Source organism: Diaporthe amygdali (assembly GCF_026229845.1).
Source record: "Diaporthe amygdali strain CAA958 chromosome Unknown NODE_35_length_488319_cov_65_809586, whole genome shotgun sequence".
Classification (NCBI taxonomy): Eukaryota; Fungi; Ascomycota; class Sordariomycetes; order Diaporthales; family Diaporthaceae; genus Diaporthe; species Diaporthe amygdali.
Window position 1 is genome coordinate 311302 of NW_026517055.1, and position 17453 is coordinate 328754.

General features: G+C 52.1%; 7 protein-coding genes across 7 annotated transcripts; 4 read left to right on the forward strand and 3 right to left on the reverse strand.

Annotated features, from left to right (window-relative positions):
- Positions 1-1538: 1538 nt before the first annotated feature.
- On the forward strand, positions 1539-3450 carry J7T55_011289 (serine peptidase; the record flags this gene model as incomplete). Its single annotated transcript, XM_053133177.1, has 4 exons — positions 1539-2210; positions 2290-2527; positions 2638-2775; positions 2834-3450. The coding sequence occupies 4 exons, from the start codon at positions 1539-1541 to the stop codon at positions 3448-3450; spliced, it is 1665 nt and encodes a 554-aa protein (XP_052988961.1).
- Positions 3451-4440: 990 nt separating this feature from the next.
- J7T55_011290 (uncharacterized protein) lies at positions 4441-6731 on the forward strand (the record flags this gene model as incomplete). The annotated part of the gene is made up of 2 exons (XM_053133178.1): positions 4441-5803; positions 5866-6731. The coding sequence occupies 2 exons, from the start codon at positions 4441-4443 to the stop codon at positions 6729-6731; spliced, it is 2229 nt and encodes a 742-aa protein (XP_052988962.1).
- Positions 6732-6894: 163 nt separating this feature from the next.
- J7T55_011291 (uncharacterized protein) lies at positions 6895-8774 on the reverse strand (the record flags this gene model as incomplete). The annotated part of the gene is made up of 4 exons (XM_053133179.1): positions 6895-6955; positions 7123-7135; positions 7197-7578; positions 7656-8774. 4 exons carry the CDS (start codon positions 8772-8774, stop codon positions 6895-6897), a joined length of 1575 nt encoding a protein of 524 aa, XP_052988963.1.
- Positions 8775-10126: 1352 nt separating this feature from the next.
- On the forward strand, positions 10127-11029 carry J7T55_011292 (uncharacterized protein; the record flags this gene model as incomplete). Its single annotated transcript, XM_053133180.1, has 4 exons — positions 10127-10210; positions 10459-10615; positions 10737-10801; positions 10928-11029. The coding sequence occupies 4 exons, from the start codon at positions 10127-10129 to the stop codon at positions 11027-11029; spliced, it is 408 nt and encodes a 135-aa protein (XP_052988964.1).
- A 183-nt stretch (positions 11030-11212) lies between these two features.
- On the forward strand, positions 11213-12503 carry J7T55_011293 (lpha-ketoglutarate-dependent taurine dioxygenase; the record flags this gene model as incomplete). The annotated part of the gene is made up of 3 exons (XM_053133181.1): positions 11213-11656; positions 11723-12264; positions 12335-12503. The coding sequence occupies 3 exons, from the start codon at positions 11213-11215 to the stop codon at positions 12501-12503; spliced, it is 1155 nt and encodes a 384-aa protein (XP_052988965.1).
- Positions 12504-12687: 184 nt separating this feature from the next.
- J7T55_011294 (uncharacterized protein) lies at positions 12688-14448 on the reverse strand (the record flags this gene model as incomplete). The annotated part of the gene is made up of 5 exons (XM_053133183.1): positions 12688-12773; positions 13155-13859; positions 13939-14031; positions 14096-14338; positions 14406-14448. 5 exons carry the CDS (start codon positions 14446-14448, stop codon positions 12688-12690), a joined length of 1170 nt encoding a protein of 389 aa, XP_052988966.1.
- Positions 14449-15461: 1013 nt separating this feature from the next.
- On the reverse strand, positions 15462-16591 carry J7T55_011295 (uncharacterized protein; the record flags this gene model as incomplete). The annotated part of the gene is made up of 3 exons (XM_053133184.1): positions 15462-15729; positions 15788-16251; positions 16373-16591. The coding sequence occupies 3 exons, from the start codon at positions 16589-16591 to the stop codon at positions 15462-15464; spliced, it is 951 nt and encodes a 316-aa protein (XP_052988967.1).
- Between the last annotated feature and the right edge of the window lie 862 nt (positions 16592-17453).

Genomic DNA, 17453 nt, shown 5'->3' on the forward strand with positions numbered 1-17453 from the left:
TCGTACCGCGGCCAAGGCTTATGTTGTAACGGGTTTATATTCGTATCCCACTACACTTTTGATGCTCACCCTCACATTTATGTTTTCCGGCCAACTTTCAAGAAGTCCAACAAGTTAGCTAGTGCTTTCGACTAGGCCGTCGGAAAGGAGAAACCCAGGAAGGCAGCAGCAGCACTTAGGGTCAAATCATATTCACTGAATCAAACGCCATGTGTAGATAAGTTGTTGAACGCTGACGATATCCACAAATGAATTCGCCCGAGTCATACACGCAAACACAAACAAATTCCCCTACGGCTGTCCGAACCTAAGTTCATCCAAGCATTTTGAGCCAGGGGCTCGACAGTCTTATCTCCAACCGTACGGTGTGCATTTCACACCTCCCCGTCCCTACCCTGCGCTGTCACCTACATGGGTGAAAGACTAGCCGAATGAAGCAGCTGTGTGGCACCAATACTACCCACCAACTAAGCCCACCAAGCTACAGGCCCCAGTGCCGGTGTTTGCCGTCGCCGCCGCGAATCCTAGCCGTCGCTCTTGGCTTGCTCTCGCACTTCGATAGAGTGCCCAGCCCGCCGAGAGAACTTTTGGTTAGCAGCATAGTTCCAGTCTGGAGAGAACACTCACTCTGCTACAACTTTCAGATAGTCCCTCTCTATAGGGCATGATGACTAACTCGATTGTTATGCTCTCCCTCACCGCAGATCATCGAGACCTAATCGAGAAGGTCGTCGGGAAGGACCCGCTTTGCCGAAGGCTTGATATCAGACGACCCCATGCATACCAGCATAGCCCCTGCCCCCATTCCTTTGTATTCGCGTCTATCTTCTAGTAAGTAGTAACTCGATTTCAATTCTATCACGCCATCACCACACAGCTTCATGATAGATAATGCCCTAGTCGTGATACCGTTCGTCTCGACTGGCGTCTTTTTGTCCACCTGTAACAAGCTTTTGCCGGTATGCAAAACCACTGCAGTTCTCTGCGATGCAACGTGAACGCCGTGTTTCCACCTCTTATGTTCGGGCACTTACAGAACTGGGTGCGCGGTATCCCAAGTCGTGTGAGTATGTACAACCAACACGGACTTCAGAACCGCTGGCACTGGGTCTCGTATCCGCAGCATCCTGGAGGATGGTCATCTTAAGGTTATCTGCCATTGCCCCCCGACAGACGAATGGCAATAGAAGCTTTGTGGATACCATCTTGGCCGTTGGGCCCACTTCGACGAGCAGCCCTCCCGGTTGGTGGTCACGATGACACCTCGCATCGCACCCGCAGGGTAGCATCTGCACCTCCTTCTGGAAGGTTGTGTGCCGATGCTCGGGGCGTCTTTCCTGTTCCTGTGCCCGTCGTCAACGTTCCTCACCTCCGTTGATACGTTGCGACGCGTCGTCCGTCCGCACAGCTCGCGTCCTATTTAAGAGCTGGCCCACACATCCTTTTTCTCCCTCCCGAGCTGCTCCTCCTTCCTCACCCCCGTCTTTCCCTACCAGTCAGTTGTCTTCTCGTGGGTTCGGCAAGTCGACGACGCCAAGATGAAGGTGCCAGCTCTCCTCGCCACCGGCAGCGCCCTGCTCGCCGCCGGCGTCACGGCCATCACGCCCACCAACTTCATGCGCCTGGTGCCTCCTCCTCTCGACATCGAGGAAACTGAGTTCGCCGGCAGCATCCAGAAGCGTGCCACCAACTCGTCAGCCACCATGGGCAACGGCACCTTCCAGCAGCTCCTGGACCACTCAGACCCTTCCAAGGGCACCTTCAGCCAGTCCTTCTGGTGGAGCACCCAGTACTGGCAGGGGCCGGGCTCGCCCGTCGTCTTCTTCACCCCTGGCGAGATTGCCGCCGCAGGGTACACCGGCTATCTGACTAACAGAACCCTCACTGGTCTGCTGGCTCAGGAAATTGGCGGAGCCGTGGTTCTCCTTGAGCATCGGTACTGGGGCGAGTCGAGCCCCTACGATACCTTGACTACCGAGAACCTGACCTATCTCACGCTCGAGAACTCGATCTACGATACGACTTACTTCGCCAACAATGTGAAGTTCCCCTTCGCCACCAACGCCAGCAGTAATGCCGACAGCGTGCCATGGGTGTTCTCCGGTGGTAGCTACAGCGGAGCCCTGTCAGCATGGGTCGAGAGCGTTGACCCGGGCACCTTCTGGGCTTACCACGCGTCCAGCGCCGTGGTTGAGGTCATCTACGACTTCGTAAGCTTTCCGCATGAATTGCCATTTGACAATGAGCCGTAAATGCCGAGAATAGAGACTGACATAAAATCCGACATAGTGGCAATATTTCGCTCCCGTGCAAGAGGGCATGCCCGCCAACTGCAGCGCGGACGTGTCCAAGGTCATCGAGCACGTTGACAGCATCCTGCTGGGCGATGACGAGGAGGCGAAGCAGGCCATCAAGGAGAAGTTCGGCCTTGGCGCTATCGAGCACGATGATGACTTTGCCAGCGCTTTGGAGAACGGCCCTTGGCAGTGGCAGGGACATGACTTCGCCTCAGGCTACTCCAGCTTCTGTAAGCAACCCCTGAGTCACCTTGATCTTTGCTTCCGTTCTGGAAATCTAGCCCAGCGAAAGGCTGTGGGTTGCATTCGTGAGGCTGTGCTAACTGCGAGTTCTACCCAGTCCAATTCTGCGACAGCGTTGAGAACGTCGGCCCCCTGTACCCGAGCGCAACAGCTGTTCCTGGCGCGGAGGGTGTTGGCTTGGAGAAGGCCCTGGAGGGATACGCCAATTGGGTCAAGCAGGAGCTCATCCCCGGCTGTAAGTCATTGCCACGTGCAGAAATTGTGCATAAATCTCTTGCTGACAGCGTGAATAGACTGTGCCGGTTACGGCTACGACGAGTGGTCTGACGATTACAATTTGGATTGCTTTGACTCATACAACGAGACCAGCCCCATCTACACCGATCTGACCGTCAGCAACCCACTCGACCGCCAGTGGGAGTGGATGCTCTGCAACGACCCCTTCGCCTTCTGGCAAGACGGCGCCCCAGCCGGCACGCCCACCATCGTGTCTCGTCTCGTGACGGCGGAGTACTGGCAGCGCCAGTGCGGCCTGTACTTCAAGCCGCCCGGCACCTTCGGCAGCGCAGAGGGCAAGACTGTCGAGGACACCAACGCCTACACGGGCGGATGGGACCGCGCGGGTAACACGACGCGCCTGGTCTTCGTCAACGGACAGTGGGACCCTTGGAAGGACGCCACCGTCTCCAGCGAGTTCCGGCCCGGTGGGCCCTACCAAGGCACCACGGATGCACCTGTCCTGGTGATCCCGGGTGGAATCCACTGCAGCGACTTGTCTATCACCAACGGCAGGCTGAATGCCGGTGTCAAGGCTGTCCAGGATGGTGTGGTTGACCACATCGTGCAGTGGGTTGGAGAATTTTACACTGAGGAGGGCAAGGCCGAGCGGGCTGCTCTGAGAAGGAGGTAATGAGTGATGTTATAGATACAAGCTCGTTACATGCGTACATAGTGTCAAATTTACTCTGTATGAATACGTGAATCAAGGTGTGTGGTTTCGAGCACTGCACCATGAAACAATCGGGATAATACCCGCATGCAGGTCCACTGGCGGGTGTATGTGCAACTTAGGATCCGGCTCGATCAGCATGGTCGACATGGTGCCGTAAAACATTCTGCTTCAAGGTTGAAAGTAGAATGTCATCATCTTTTGCTGGACCTAGACACCAGACCAGCACCTTGTCATGATACTGAAACAGTCTTTCTTGCATCAGCGATGGAGATACTACCTTTGGGGTCTTGGATATGTGCACTTGCAGAGCATACAACCAGGCTGATTCTTGAAGACGGTATGCTTGCTTCGTTGAACGAGTCAAGCTTCTAGTATTACCTGGTGGTATCCCTAGGTAGCGCGAGTATTTCCTCCCCTCATCATTGATAGCCTTGATTCAGCACTAGAAACATTTAAACTTGACGAAATGCAGCCATCCGTCAATGACATGGCTGATCCTAGCTGCTGGGAGATGCAGTCATCCATCTATTCCTGGTATACGCATAGGAAAATTCATAGACTCAGCAGTTCCCACAGTGAATACCAGAGTTTACCACGATATTATGATTCAAGAACGAAGACCCCGATATATGTGAATTGTCTCAGTCTCATGCAATTCCTGTGTCCACCTCAGATCGAGCAGAACTGGCCAAGTTTCTCACGGTGCATCTCATTCTGTAAGACGTCCCAGGAACTGCAAACAGTTTCACTTCTGTATGTTCTGCCTCAGGTATCGAGCAATCAGTTGAATCACAAGAAGATAATCAAAATCGGAGTCATTTTCGACTTGCTCTGCAACCATCATCTCCCGGTAACTAATCTGGCCATAGCAGTGAAGTCGCCTCACGACGCAAACGAATGGACAATCAAGAAAGGTACCATCAACAAAGCCGAGGACTGAACAACAAGATGTCCGAATCGACAACACAAGGCGCCTCGAATCGCCAACGACTACCTCGCTATCCAGGCGAGGAGCCTTTGCAACGTAGGACGCCGGGTAACGATGAGGCCGCTCTGAACATGGCCAAGCTAGCACTGCAAGCCAAGTATCGACTCCGTCAGAAGAGGATCGAAAAGTCTGAAGAAGTGGGCGAGGGAGCAACTGCCAAGAAACAAGAGGAGGCGAAACACGACAACATCGAAAAGGACCGGCCAAGCCCTGTCGTCGACGTCGAAACAACCACAGGCACGGGTAATCATGCTGAGACCAAACACGAAGATTTGAAAACGATCGAGGAATACATCGATGACCTGATCCCTTGGCCGGCCATGCCCTCTGCGTGGGCCGACGATCCCGACACCAGGCTTCCGCTCAAGTCGATGTACGAGGGGAGTGGTGAGTGGCCCAAGAGAACTGTTCAAGGAAGCAAACAATACTCATGGAGTAACATTGGACATCCCCGCGACAATTCATTGATCGTCCCGGATTTTGAAGAAGGCACCCACATCGACTCCGAAGAAGCTTCCATAATGGATCTTGCGAAAGACGTGAACAACATCCGATCCATGCCCCCGCATGAGATCGCTGACGGAACAGTGAATTGTCTACAAGAGAACAACCGTACCATAGAGACTTTCAAGGTGCACGGACGGACCGTCTCTCGGGTCAAATTCAGTGATGTGGATGTCTTCGGCGAGGGTTCTCCATACAGCGCCTCTAAAGTGTCCCGGGCACTCGAACGGAAGATCAACAAGGATTTTGGAGCCCAGCCCGACCTTCAAATCGAGCGATGGGTGACGACCCATGTTCTTCTTTGCAAAGCCGGGCAGATCGGGGGCAGGACTGATCAGTATTGGAAAGAGGCCCGCAGCCTAGCACAGCAACAGCTATATCTCAACCCTGATCTTGAAAACAAAGTCAGACAGCAGATGGAGGCCGGCGGCCATGACAAGGATCCAGCCTTCTTTAAGATGTTGGAGATTGTGAAGGAAGGCTGCCCAACCAAGGTCTTCAACCCTTACCATCAGGCCAAGAGGAACGACTACGCCACAGACAACAAGTTGCTTTATAACATACAAAATACTGACATTGTCCTGGTGCTGGACCAGTCAGACAACATCATCCTGTTTCAGTGCAGCGATGTATTTAAGCAGCTTCTTACAAAAGCTATTCAAAAGCTCGTTGTCCAATCGTTCGAGACCTACAGCTCCCGCACTCCTGTACCGTTCCCAGATATGACACGACACGGTTTACATTGGATCGCATTTCTCCGGGAGAGACCTGACCTGGACTTTCGAAACCCGAACAACGATCCACGATTGGCTAAATCGGGTAAGTTCCAGAAAGGTCTGTAGTAAACTTTGCGCGTGCTCAGCTAATGACTTTCGCGTCAGGCGTATTCCATATTGGAGGCCGCTGTGAAGTAGGTGATCCGAACGGGCGTAACATGCCAGCTCCCACCAAAGACAGTGCTGGGAAGAGAGTGCCTGAACAAGGCAACGTTCTCCACCAATTGGTGAAACTGCGCTATAGTGCATTCGGCGCTTGCACCGAAATTATCAACTTCTTCTTTCAGATCCTCGAACCAGGTCTGCTGCAGCAGTACATTCGCGTCGCAAACGAAGTGAGTAAATTGGACACCGTGCCTTTCCAGACAAGGCGGTCAGACGAGCCATTCATGATGCGAGCGTTGCTTGTCAACCTGATGACATACGAGCACAAAGACACCGGAGACTGGCACCGTGGGTACGCGTTCCTCGTGCCCGTCGGCGATTTCAGTGGAGGGGATCTCGTCGTCCGAGAATTGGGTCTGCAAATCGAAGCCCCATCGGGCTGCTTGCAGATGTTCCGAGGGCGCGAGCTGCGGCATTCAATCACGAAGTGGACTGGCAGACGCTTTGTGTGCGTGACCGTCACCCATGAAGCTGTCCGCAGGTGGGCACTCCGCTCATTGGGTGAAGACTTTACCGAATCTCGCACAACTTCCTTGCCATCAGTCATGGCAGACTGTATCGACCAGGAGCCGGAGGACGTCGTGCCGGAGTACCAGCGCTCGGAGAAGGAGCTGTTACCCGAGGTCTTCGTCGATGAAGAAGAGCTCGACATGTCTCCATCTCGCGAGTCGGAGGCGTCGCTACCGCCAAAGTCTGCTCTGCAAGCAAGGTCTAAATCTAACCTCAAGACGGACAGTACATCTGACGCTTCAGCGGAGGCTAGTGAAGAGGCTGTTCCCGTGGTCAAAGGGCGGAAGAAGGACTAGAATGGGGCCGACCTTTAAATTGAGTCTCCCAGAGCAGCATCTCAGGGGATCAGCATGAAAATTGGCGGTAGATCGGGACGAAACACGATCCTTCTTCATGGTACGCATGCCAGGCTGTAGATGCGGTGTATTGGATCATTCTTGTCTCTTGATTGCGCACGCCTTAGGGTAGCTCAATCAGGTTTTGTACAGCCTCAATTGTCAGCCGTGATGTACAATAGGAACTATCACGTTAGTCAATATACAGTATGCAATGGGAAGAATGTTCAATTGTCGTTGCAAGACTGAGGCGATTCTAAAGTCCGAAGTCACGCAATTCGTGCACAAGCTCGTGCGTGATTGGTAACAGATGTAAAAAGCATCTCCCCTCCTTCTGAAAGACACATCTTACTGAACCATCAGGCCTAAAAAAACTGGGGAATATCTCTACTGTAGCTGTCTATTCGTCCGACGTATAATACTTACTAGCAATAGGCTGCTGTATCTGATTAGAGTCAAGAGGTATCAAACGCCTTGACTTCTCCTTGAACTCCTCATATCCTCTATACCAGTCTTCATCGACGCCCTTCATCTTCTCAATACCCCTTTGCTCAACGCCTTCGTTGACCCAGGCCAGGATCTCATTCATATACGGGACCTGGTTTTGGATCAAGCTGTGGAACGCTTTTCCTTTGTCTCCCTTCGCCTTGCGAGCTCCGTACTCGCTCCGCATGGCTTCCTGTGACGGCAGCGTCGCGAGGCCTGCGTACACACGTGCCACCACCTCGGCCTGGAAATCGAACATGGAGAATGTGGAGGTATAGTACGGGACGCCCACAAATGTCAGGGTGGGATCTGGCATGTAAAACTATGTGATAAGCGCAATTAGCATGGCCCACTGAAATTGAATCAAAACACCGCATGACAACGCCTGAGGGTACTGACAATGTCTTTATGAAGATTGTGTGTGACACACTTGTCTGCCGTGATGATGATATTCTCATCCGCGTCGTCGGCAGTTATGGTCTCGGACTCGAGGCCGGTGAGGAAAGGGTAAGTTGTTTGATAGCCAGAGGCAACTATGACATGGTGGATATCCTGCAGGACACGTCCGTCGGCCAGGTGCACTGTGCCTGGGATGGGCGCGCCAGGTGTCTCCGACCCAGAGTTGAGGCTCTTCCCCTCGTCGAGTTTGAATGATTTCAACCCAGCTACCCGCTCCGAGTTTGGTGGCAGCAAGGACTTGTCGAGATCAAACTTGCCGCCACGCGAGGACTGATAGGTCTTGTTGGCCAGCCCGTCGAGTTCTTTGGCAATGTCAAGAGATGAGACGCCGGCCCCGATGAGCAGGACGTTCTGATCCTTGTAATGGTGCGGATATCGGTAGCTTTTGGAATGTCTCACCCTGTCGGGATATTTCCTCTTCCACTCAGCCAAACCCGGGACTTCCGGAATAAGCGGGATGTGGTAGTGTCCTGCCGCGACGACAACGGCGTCGAACTTCCAGTCCTTGTCTTGAGCGGAGTATGTACCATCGTCCTTTTTCTGGAGTGTCTTAGTGCGCACATCCCACTGCCCGGTTTCTGCATTCTTGACGGCTTCCTCGACGCGGGTATCGTACAGCGTCACATCATGAGCCCCGGTGTCTCGCGATAGACGCTGCACGTATGTCTCGATCTCGTGATGGGTAACATGATCAGGCGTCCCTTCTGGCCATTTCAGCAAGGTGGTTTTCATCATTGAGGTTGGGACGTTGTTCATGAGCCCCTCATAGCACGGCCCTGGTGGCGCATGCGAGAGTGCGATGTCGTCTTCGCCTTGCGACTTGCCGTTTTCCTTGGCGTGGACGGCGCCATCTTGTGTGCCGTTAGTGTCAGATTCAAGAGAATCTGTGCCTGGGTACTGGGGATCCCGATCGGGTCGTGGATCAAAGTGCCATACACCGCCAGTAACGCTGGAGCGCTCAAAGACGACGACCTCAAAGCCGTGGCGTAGAAGGTGAGCTGCTGATGAGACACCACTGATACCGGCACCAATGACCGCGACTGTCTTTATTGGAGCCATAGACGATTCAGGGTCCGGAGAGGTGCTGCAGTAGCCGTCCAACGTCTTTCAGGGGTCAGGGCGGACCTAAGGGAGGAAGCTGGGATAGGTCTGGGAAGTTCTCATAGGACTAGAGTTCAGTCACAAGGTACCGTTTATACAGCATTTCTTTCTACTCTTTCATAAATCAAGAGACCGGATACTCTCCGATAAGTTGTTTTGACACCCCTGGGAACGAAGCTTATGCCGCGGTCGGCGCCGAGATGATACTCCGCTAGAGCACGCCATTTACACCTGCGAATTGCGTTATAGAGGGGTGTCAACCCTAACAGATTTTGGATCAGTCGTCGCTGAGAAATACTTGAGAATTGGTCGCGGTACTGTAGACTGACGCATAGACCAATTGGCCTGTCGATATATACGTGTCTACTCTAGGAGGCTGAGATAATCTCGTAAGTGCTTGCTGGGTGGTGAAGTTTGTCCCACGCCTGCAGCAACAGATGGCGCTATTCACCGTATTGCAGTTGGACTCTGCGAGAACTGTCAGGGAAATTCGACCATTTCAGACATCAGTTCAACACCAATATATAGAGTTGAAGTGCACAAGGCGTTGAATGACACATGCCTGCACGTGCCCAAATCTTCTAAACGAAAGCCAACCGCACACAGACCCCGGCTCCCACGCCCTTTCATCGAGGTCAAGTCTCGGTCTGTCGAATGCACACGTGCTTGGGAATATGGATAAATCTTGATTTGGCTACGAATATTCATGTCTAGACATGGCAGCAGATATTTATTTTCTCCCCGGGCCCGCCACAAATATGTTTCCGCGCATACCAAAGTAGCCATTTACTCGCGCTATTGCCCAAATGATATGACATGTGTGGCAAGAACGTCTTGTTCACGAGGACCGAGTTGGGCGATTGATCAGATCATGTAGATTCCTGAATAGAAATTGAGTGATTCGTCAAGCTTCGTTCTTGGATCAATGTGACTTTGAACAGACAAAGTTGTATCTCAATTGTCCTTCAGTCCTTAAGGTCCTGAAGTCTTGGGCCTCCATTCCAGGCCATAGTGCTGGGACAGGACAAATGAACTCAACCGATCAAATATCGCATATGCCTGTGTATAATGTCCTTAGCCGTCTAGGAAATGTCAAGGAAAGGGGGAAAGCAAGTTCAGACTGTCCACTCTTTCCTGCTAGACGGGGAGGTTCTGTAACCATCAACAACACGCGGTTCGAAGAACTGCTCCAGCAACATCTTGCTGTCAGCCATGCAAAAAGCTGCTTATGCCGCTGCGATGAACAATATGATACCGAAATAGATATCAATGGAGTACGTTTGCAAGCTAGTGGACTCTGACGCGCCGAAATGGCTCAGCTGGCGACCCAGTATGCTGCCCAGGCTATGAATTACACTTGTATTCACTTCATTTCGAATTTTTCAATCCTAAAGGTCTGTGCCGCCTGCGTGTATTGGGAAGTCAATCGTGGAAAGAAATTTGAAGCAAGAGAGCCAGGCTTCTCAAATCGTATTAATTTGGCTGACGAATATCGGGCCGATACAAGGAAACGTCTTTTGGTGTTCGGAATATACTATGATACTATCTCGTGTATAACAGAAAGAGCACAGCGTATTACCATGTCAGTCACACCTCATTGGCGCTTGTGAATGCTAGTTGATGGATCAAACTGCTTGTACAGTTGAAACGGCCGAATTCCGCGGCACATGCCGTCGCCAGCACAGATGACGTGCTATTGGGGCTCAAATGTCTTTTGAAGACGTGGCGGCCAGGTAATCAGACAACTTGCACCGGCTTCCCTGCCGCGGTCGTTGCTTATCTTCGAAAACATCTGATTTGTGAGGTTCCATCCGGATCCGATGGAGTTGAGCATAGTGAAACCCCCAAACTAGCCTATAGCGTGTCTGCCAAAACGGCTTTATATATGGCACAAGGCGCGCCGCGTATCACGCAATACAGCCCCGCTGCTCTGCTGTTGGGCACAGTACTATGACCCCGCAGATATCGCGTCGAGCCATCCGCGTGTAAGTTGGGGTATACGATCCCATGCGGGATGATCGCAGCACATCTAGGCATGGCGTGCTTTAGATGTGTTTTGGTGGAGGGCCAACGTCTCTTGTGATTTGCACAAGACGTGCATCCTGATGCAGCACGACTGCTTCGAACAGCTACTCGGCATCTTCTCCGCATCAAAGGGCAATACGAGTCATCTCATGCGGAGCTTCGAACTCGCCCTGCGGCATGATGCTTAGAAATACGTTGCTTCACGTTATTTGGGGGGATATCACGAATGTTTACGATGACTGCAACCTGTCTCCTGCTTCAAGTTGAATGCATATATATCTGTCACCAACGCAAAAAGTGTTGATACACTGCCAATTTACTAAATCAGTCTATTTGAAACTTAGCTTTGAAACATATTCAACTTGACCAACATGGCCCCAGCTCCTATTATTCCTGAGATCGTCGACGTTGCCGAGCCCCGGAAGGATAACCTCGGTCTCCCCGAGTCCACGGCTGCCCGGCTAAAGAAGGCAAACATCGACCTCAGCAACGGCTACCCATACCGACCTTCGCGTCCTCTCTACCTAGACGATGTATACAAAATCAGGAGCAAGGAGCGTGTTCACAACGACCCCGGCGCCAGGGCTGACAAGGAGAAGAAGTCCCTCTTCTCGGCAGCTACCAAGGTCACCGACCTGACTGCGTACATCGGCACTGAGATCGAGGGCCTTCAACTGAAGGACCTCACTGACCAGCAGAAAGATGAGCTCGCACTCTTGATAGCAGAAAGGAGCGTTGTCTTCTTCAGAGACCAAGACCTTTCCCCTCAACAGCAATTGTCACTGGGAGAGCATTTCGGTGAGGTTGAGGTCCATGTAAGTTATCTCATATATTGCAACGATCGATAGCATGGAAACAGAGCCACTCACACTGGACTCCAGCCCCAAGTCCCTCAAGTGCCGGGCCTACCCGGTGTATCCATCATTTGGCCAGATCTCATGGCCACAGAAAGAGCGGCCAACTTCAGAAACCCAGGAGGTGCATCCCGGTGGCACACAGACCTGGTCCATGAACTTCAGCCGGCTGGCTATACACACCTTCACATCGACTCTGCGCCTCCCGTCGGCGGCGACACTCTCTGGGCAAGCGGATACTCTGCCTACGAGAAGCTGTCTCCTGACTTTCGCAAGATCATTGACGGAAAGCAGGCAGTTTATGTCTCGGCACATCCCTACTTAGAGCGTGAGCACCCTGAGGAGGGCCCCAAGCACATTGAGCGAATTCATCCCCTGGTGAGGGTCCACCCGGCTACTGGCTGGAAGTCTCTCTTCGTCAACAGGGCTATGACTCGTCGGATCGTGGGCCTGGACAAGGCCGAGAGTGATGTTATCCTGGGTTATCTGTTCGATGTGTATGAGAAGAACGTCGATATCCAGGTGCGATTCAAGTGGACGCCGAACACCAGCGCCATTTGGGACAACAGGTATGCTCAGTCACCCACGCTTCTTTCAAAATTTGAGACGTCGGAAAAGCATCTGACAACATCTCCTCAGAATCACAATTCACAACGCAAGCTGGGATTACGCCGGCAAGCACCCGAGACACGGAACTCGCGTGACTTCGCTGGCCGAGAAACCGTATTTCGACCCGAGCGCGCCGACCCGACGCGAGGCTTTGGGACAACTGGGCTCTGATGAGCTGCAAGTCGATGGACCTGTGTAGTAGCCTGCCTGTGCGGGTGTGGACAAGCGTTCTTGATCTCTACCATAGCATGAATAAATGAATCCAAGACGATTTAACCATGAATCATTTCCCTGAAACGTAATGATCTGCTGAGGGTGTGCAATGGGTCACATCTTAGGTATTTTACATCAATGAACCTATATCCTCGAGTGCATTTATGGCCTTAAGGCGCACGAAGACCACCAGCCGATAAGTAGAACTCAAAATCAATGCAGAAGTCTAGTTTGATGGAATGGTAGTCGACGATATCTGATTTCCCAGCCCAAATGTTTTGAGATCATGTGATCCGTATGACTTTATATACCTGAGACTACAACACTCGTCCGTAGGTTCAGATAAGGCTAATTAAGGTCAATAGTCTCTTTAACTATATCACTTTATGTCTACAGATATCTTTCACTTATAGATGATACTATTCAGGACGCATTCTAAAAAGAATCTTCAAACTCCAACCACCACAAAGGCCTCTAGCGACGAAAAAGGCACACAGAGAGAGGACATACAAACCACCAGCGAATATAATAAGGCCGTAATAAGCGCCGCCACACCACTGAACGATGGCGCCGGCGAAAGGCACACCGACCAATGTACCGAAACTGGCAATGAAGAAGGCTGTCCCATTCCTCTTACCATAGTCCTCGGTCCTGCAAGCCTGACCCACGCAGACGGGCGTCAGGCTAATGGCAGCGCCAGACCAGAAGCCAAAAAGGACAGCGAAAGCGATGGTCGCGCCCGCACTTCCAACCGCCGTCAGCCACAGTGCAAAGATGAACGCCGCACACACCAGCGCCGTGACGCACATGACGTTCATGGGCCCAAAGCGGTCCGCGACATAGCCCGGCAAGGCACGCCCTGGAATAGCGCCTGCGTTGACGATGGCATTGAGCAGCAGCGACTGCTGCAAGCCGAGACCCTCGTGGATGGCGTAGGAGCAGATATACGTGTAGGGAATGAAGACAGCGAACTCGATCAGGAAGACAGCCAGGGCGGTCGCACCGAATTTGGGGTCGCCCAGCGCCTTTAAGTCAATAGCGGCGCCGCTCTTCTTGTTGGGCGGCAGCCGCTTTTTCAAAAGCAGGCACGCACCTACGGACGCAGCTGCGCAGATGAATCCGACCGTCCTGATCGCCCAGGGGAATCCAACGCGTGGGGCCATGTACACGATAATGAGAGGGAAGACGACGCCGCCGACGCCTCCGGCGGTGCATGCTACCCCTGTTGCCAATGCGCGTCGCTTGGAGAACCAGTGGCCTACAGCGGCGATGCTGGGATTGAAGAGCAAGGACGCTGAAGCACCTCCGAGTACTCCAAAGGTGAGCAGAAATTGGTAGTATTCTGGACTTGATCAGCTGTGACTCCCTTTGACGTCCGAGACTGGCAAGTTCTCTGAAGAGTTCAAGAGAGATGCACGTACCTTTGCACACGCTCATCAACAAAATAGCTGCCACAATCCCGATACTTCCCGGTATGATGAGGAATCGGATGTCGTGAGCGTCAAAGATAGGGCCTGTGCTCATCATGTTAGCTTTCTGTGTGGCGCCAACAGCACCTAGGACACTGATAACACGTACCGACTTGGGCACCGCAAAAGTATAGAAAGAAAGCGTAAGAACTGAAGACCCATCCAATGGTGGATTCAGGCAGTCCGTCCAGCTCATGCTCCGACACCCACGCTTGGAGGACAGCCAAGGTATTGAGAACACCCATGGAAGGGATCATGGCGAACCAAGCGCCAGCCACAACGAGCCATGCATCTCTACCACCCTCGGGGTATGTTTCGGAGTAGGTCTCGTCGTCCTCGAATGTTTGCATATCTGATATCGACACTTTAGCTTTGCGTTCGAGAGACTGATTATCAATGCGCTTAGATAGGGTATTTACCTTGGACAGGAGGAGGTGACCCCTGATGCCTTGGGACACGCATGTTGAAAGGCCAGTGGAGTCTAGTACGTGTCGGACTGTTTATGGATACCTCGAAATGGTGTTAAGCGGCGAGAATCTGGCTCATATACTACAGAGACTTTTCAGAGACGACCTAGCAAGTGGAGAGTATACGGGCCTCGACCAATCAGAAGTTTTTAAATCACAAATTGATTCGATTCTGGTAGTGTGCCTGAGCCTTAGCATCATGCGGCTAGCGCATCGTGTGGATCCATGCCATGTCGGGAAGAGACGAGCCGGATGGCATGGTCTTCATCGGTGTAGCTTTGAGTGCATATTTTCCTCATTTATCAGCCACAAAAGCAAAGTGGCATTTCTTGGAAATACAGGTATACGCATTCTTGTCTTTGTATTCGTAACCTCCAGAACCAGAATCAAGGAAGGTATGACATAATATTTACTCGAGCGTAGACCAGCAAAATTGTTTGTCGGTGACTACCAACAGACAGGATCTAGCTGATCGTCATCATGGCTTGTGGAGAAATTTATTATGTAGTGCTTGGATCCAAGACGAGTAATTGAAATGGATATTTGTCTTTGACAAATGCTCCCTACTTGGCCAGGTACCTGTTATTGAACTTGATCATATTCACGAGATTTCAGCAGGACTTGAGAGCATAGGCTGCCTCTTAACCTTTAGTCTTGTAGAAAGAGTCTGTGGGATATTCAGAAATGTTTACATGATTGAGATAATCCAATCAACGTGAGTGTCAATTGTTTGGAAGAGTTGACATAGTGGGCTCCGCGAGGAACGTTATCTTAACAAAACAAATGGATATCCTAGGTCCTTTCGACCCAACGCCCGCTGAAGCTCCATTAGAAATGAGCAAAATACCACCCGTTTGAAGCGCTCCCTCCAATGCGAATGAAAATTCTAACGCTGCGTGTGAGTGTTTGAGCAGGCCAGCTACTCCTAAAGCGCTATGCGACCTCCCTCTGCGTAGGACAAATACATCACCGTGGCCAACAAGATCCTTGTTCACGGCAGAATTGGCTTTATTGGTTCATGAACCTGTCGTCAAGGCCAATGTCTGCAAACATGTAACGGTCGTTCCTGAGATGCATGTCCACGTAGCCCATGACATACTCGTGCCACGCCCGGGCATAGGGCTCTTTGCCGGCGAGGACGCTTGTCACACTCAGGTATCGCTGAGCGGTGTCTGCGACGATCTCTCTCATGGCCGTCATGGCCGTCTTCTTCTCGCTTTTGGCTTTGCTGTTGACGTAGTTCTTGGTCTCGCCAGCGACCTCTTCCTTGTAGAATCTGCTGCGGATTAGCAATGGCTCTCATTCTTGTTCCTCGGTAGCTTTGTGTAACATACGATAAAATGTCGTTTGTCAGGTTAATGAACCTTCCCATGTCTGGGAAGGCTTGCAGGAAGCTTCCGATATTGGGGTACAGAGCCTTCGGGTAGATGAAGCCGGCATATGTGTCAGGGAGGCCCTCCTTGTCCCGAAAGTAGTACGGCCAGCTTGCAGCTGCCTGTGAGGGCACGAGCTCCTGGAACTCCCGTCGTGTCTCGAGCGCATTTGCATTCACAAAGGCTAGTGCGGAGAGGACTATTGTATTGGCGATAACCGGGTCGTAATATTGGTAAGTTTTACGTAGAGTGTGTGCAAAGTGGTCCAATAATAGCGACGGCTGAGGTTGGCCGGTGTAGAAGCGGGCTTGGAAATGCGCCAGGTCGGAGCTTATGCATTTGTTCGTGTCGTCGATGAGGAATCCAAGCCACGTGAAGATCCCGATGTGGAGCTGAACTTCAAGAGGGTGGCTAGGATACATGTCCTGATTGGAAATGGGGCGTAAGCTGACAGGTCCCGCTCTTTCGGCGCATGACTGCACAATGCAGCCCTACAGGGCTGCATCTCCGAATAGATGGTATGGAGTGTAAGAACTCGGGACTTACTATGGCGACGGAGAGTCCCGTCTCGAAACATTGGCGGGAGTGCTTGTCTTCGATGTAGGGGACTCCGGAAGTGGCGGCATACTCAGTCATGGCGGCACGAAGGGCGCTCCTGTTGGGCCTCGACGGCGGATCATAGTCGATTGTTTCAAGGAAGTTGGATATGAGAGGCCGGACGTTCGAGACCAGCGAGTCTCGTTTTGTTGCTGGCTCTGAAGCCATCGTAAGGTCTGGAAATGGCTCGCAGCTACCCATTTCGGACGGTCTTGACAAGCAATGAGTATAATGGTGGGTGATTATATCGCAGTGACAGAACGAGAGGTTTGCCTTGGTGCCTTATTAAAAAGATGTCCGTTGAAAAAGAGGACATCGGGCATTTATAGCAGTTTATCAACGAGACTTCTGCCTACTTTGACACGAACTGGTGTGGTGCTTGGGGGCTTGATTGAGTCCACGATCCTACACCGCGGCGGCTCTCTCCGCGCTCGCGCCAATCAGGTGTTTTGCACACTGCCTACAATATGACTCGGCGCTGCGGTTGGTGATCCTCCTGGAAACTGAAAGCCTTGCTTTTACTACTCTCTAGCCCCCAACTTCTCTTGAACGGGCGTATTTTCAGGCGGTGTTCAATTGTTCCTAGGTCAAATCCGGGGTGGTCAGGCAGCCCAAAAAGTGCACAGCCCCCAATAACGTGACTACATCTGACAAAGGTGGGTAGGCAACTAGGGAGCCGGCTTACGTTGCCGCAAATGCCATCCACCACAAGAATGGGCGTCGGTGTGGTAATCGAGGGTCGAAACGGGTAGTGCGGGCGGCGTAAGGTAAGCGCTCGCTGATAAGAGCCGTTGCTCATGTCATGATCACCATTGTACGACGGCACTCGAGTCCCGAATAAGTGGATGTGGACCCGTATGTAGTTAGCTTCTGCACTGCCAAATTCTGGACCGCGCCCCGGAGGCCACGGAAAGCTGGGAAGCTGGGAAGCCTCATTTACGATATTCTACTGGGATTTGCTCTGCGGCTCTTATGTCCCACACCTCGGTTTACTTCGGTGTACTTTGGTGGGTTTAGGCACTCATTGAGG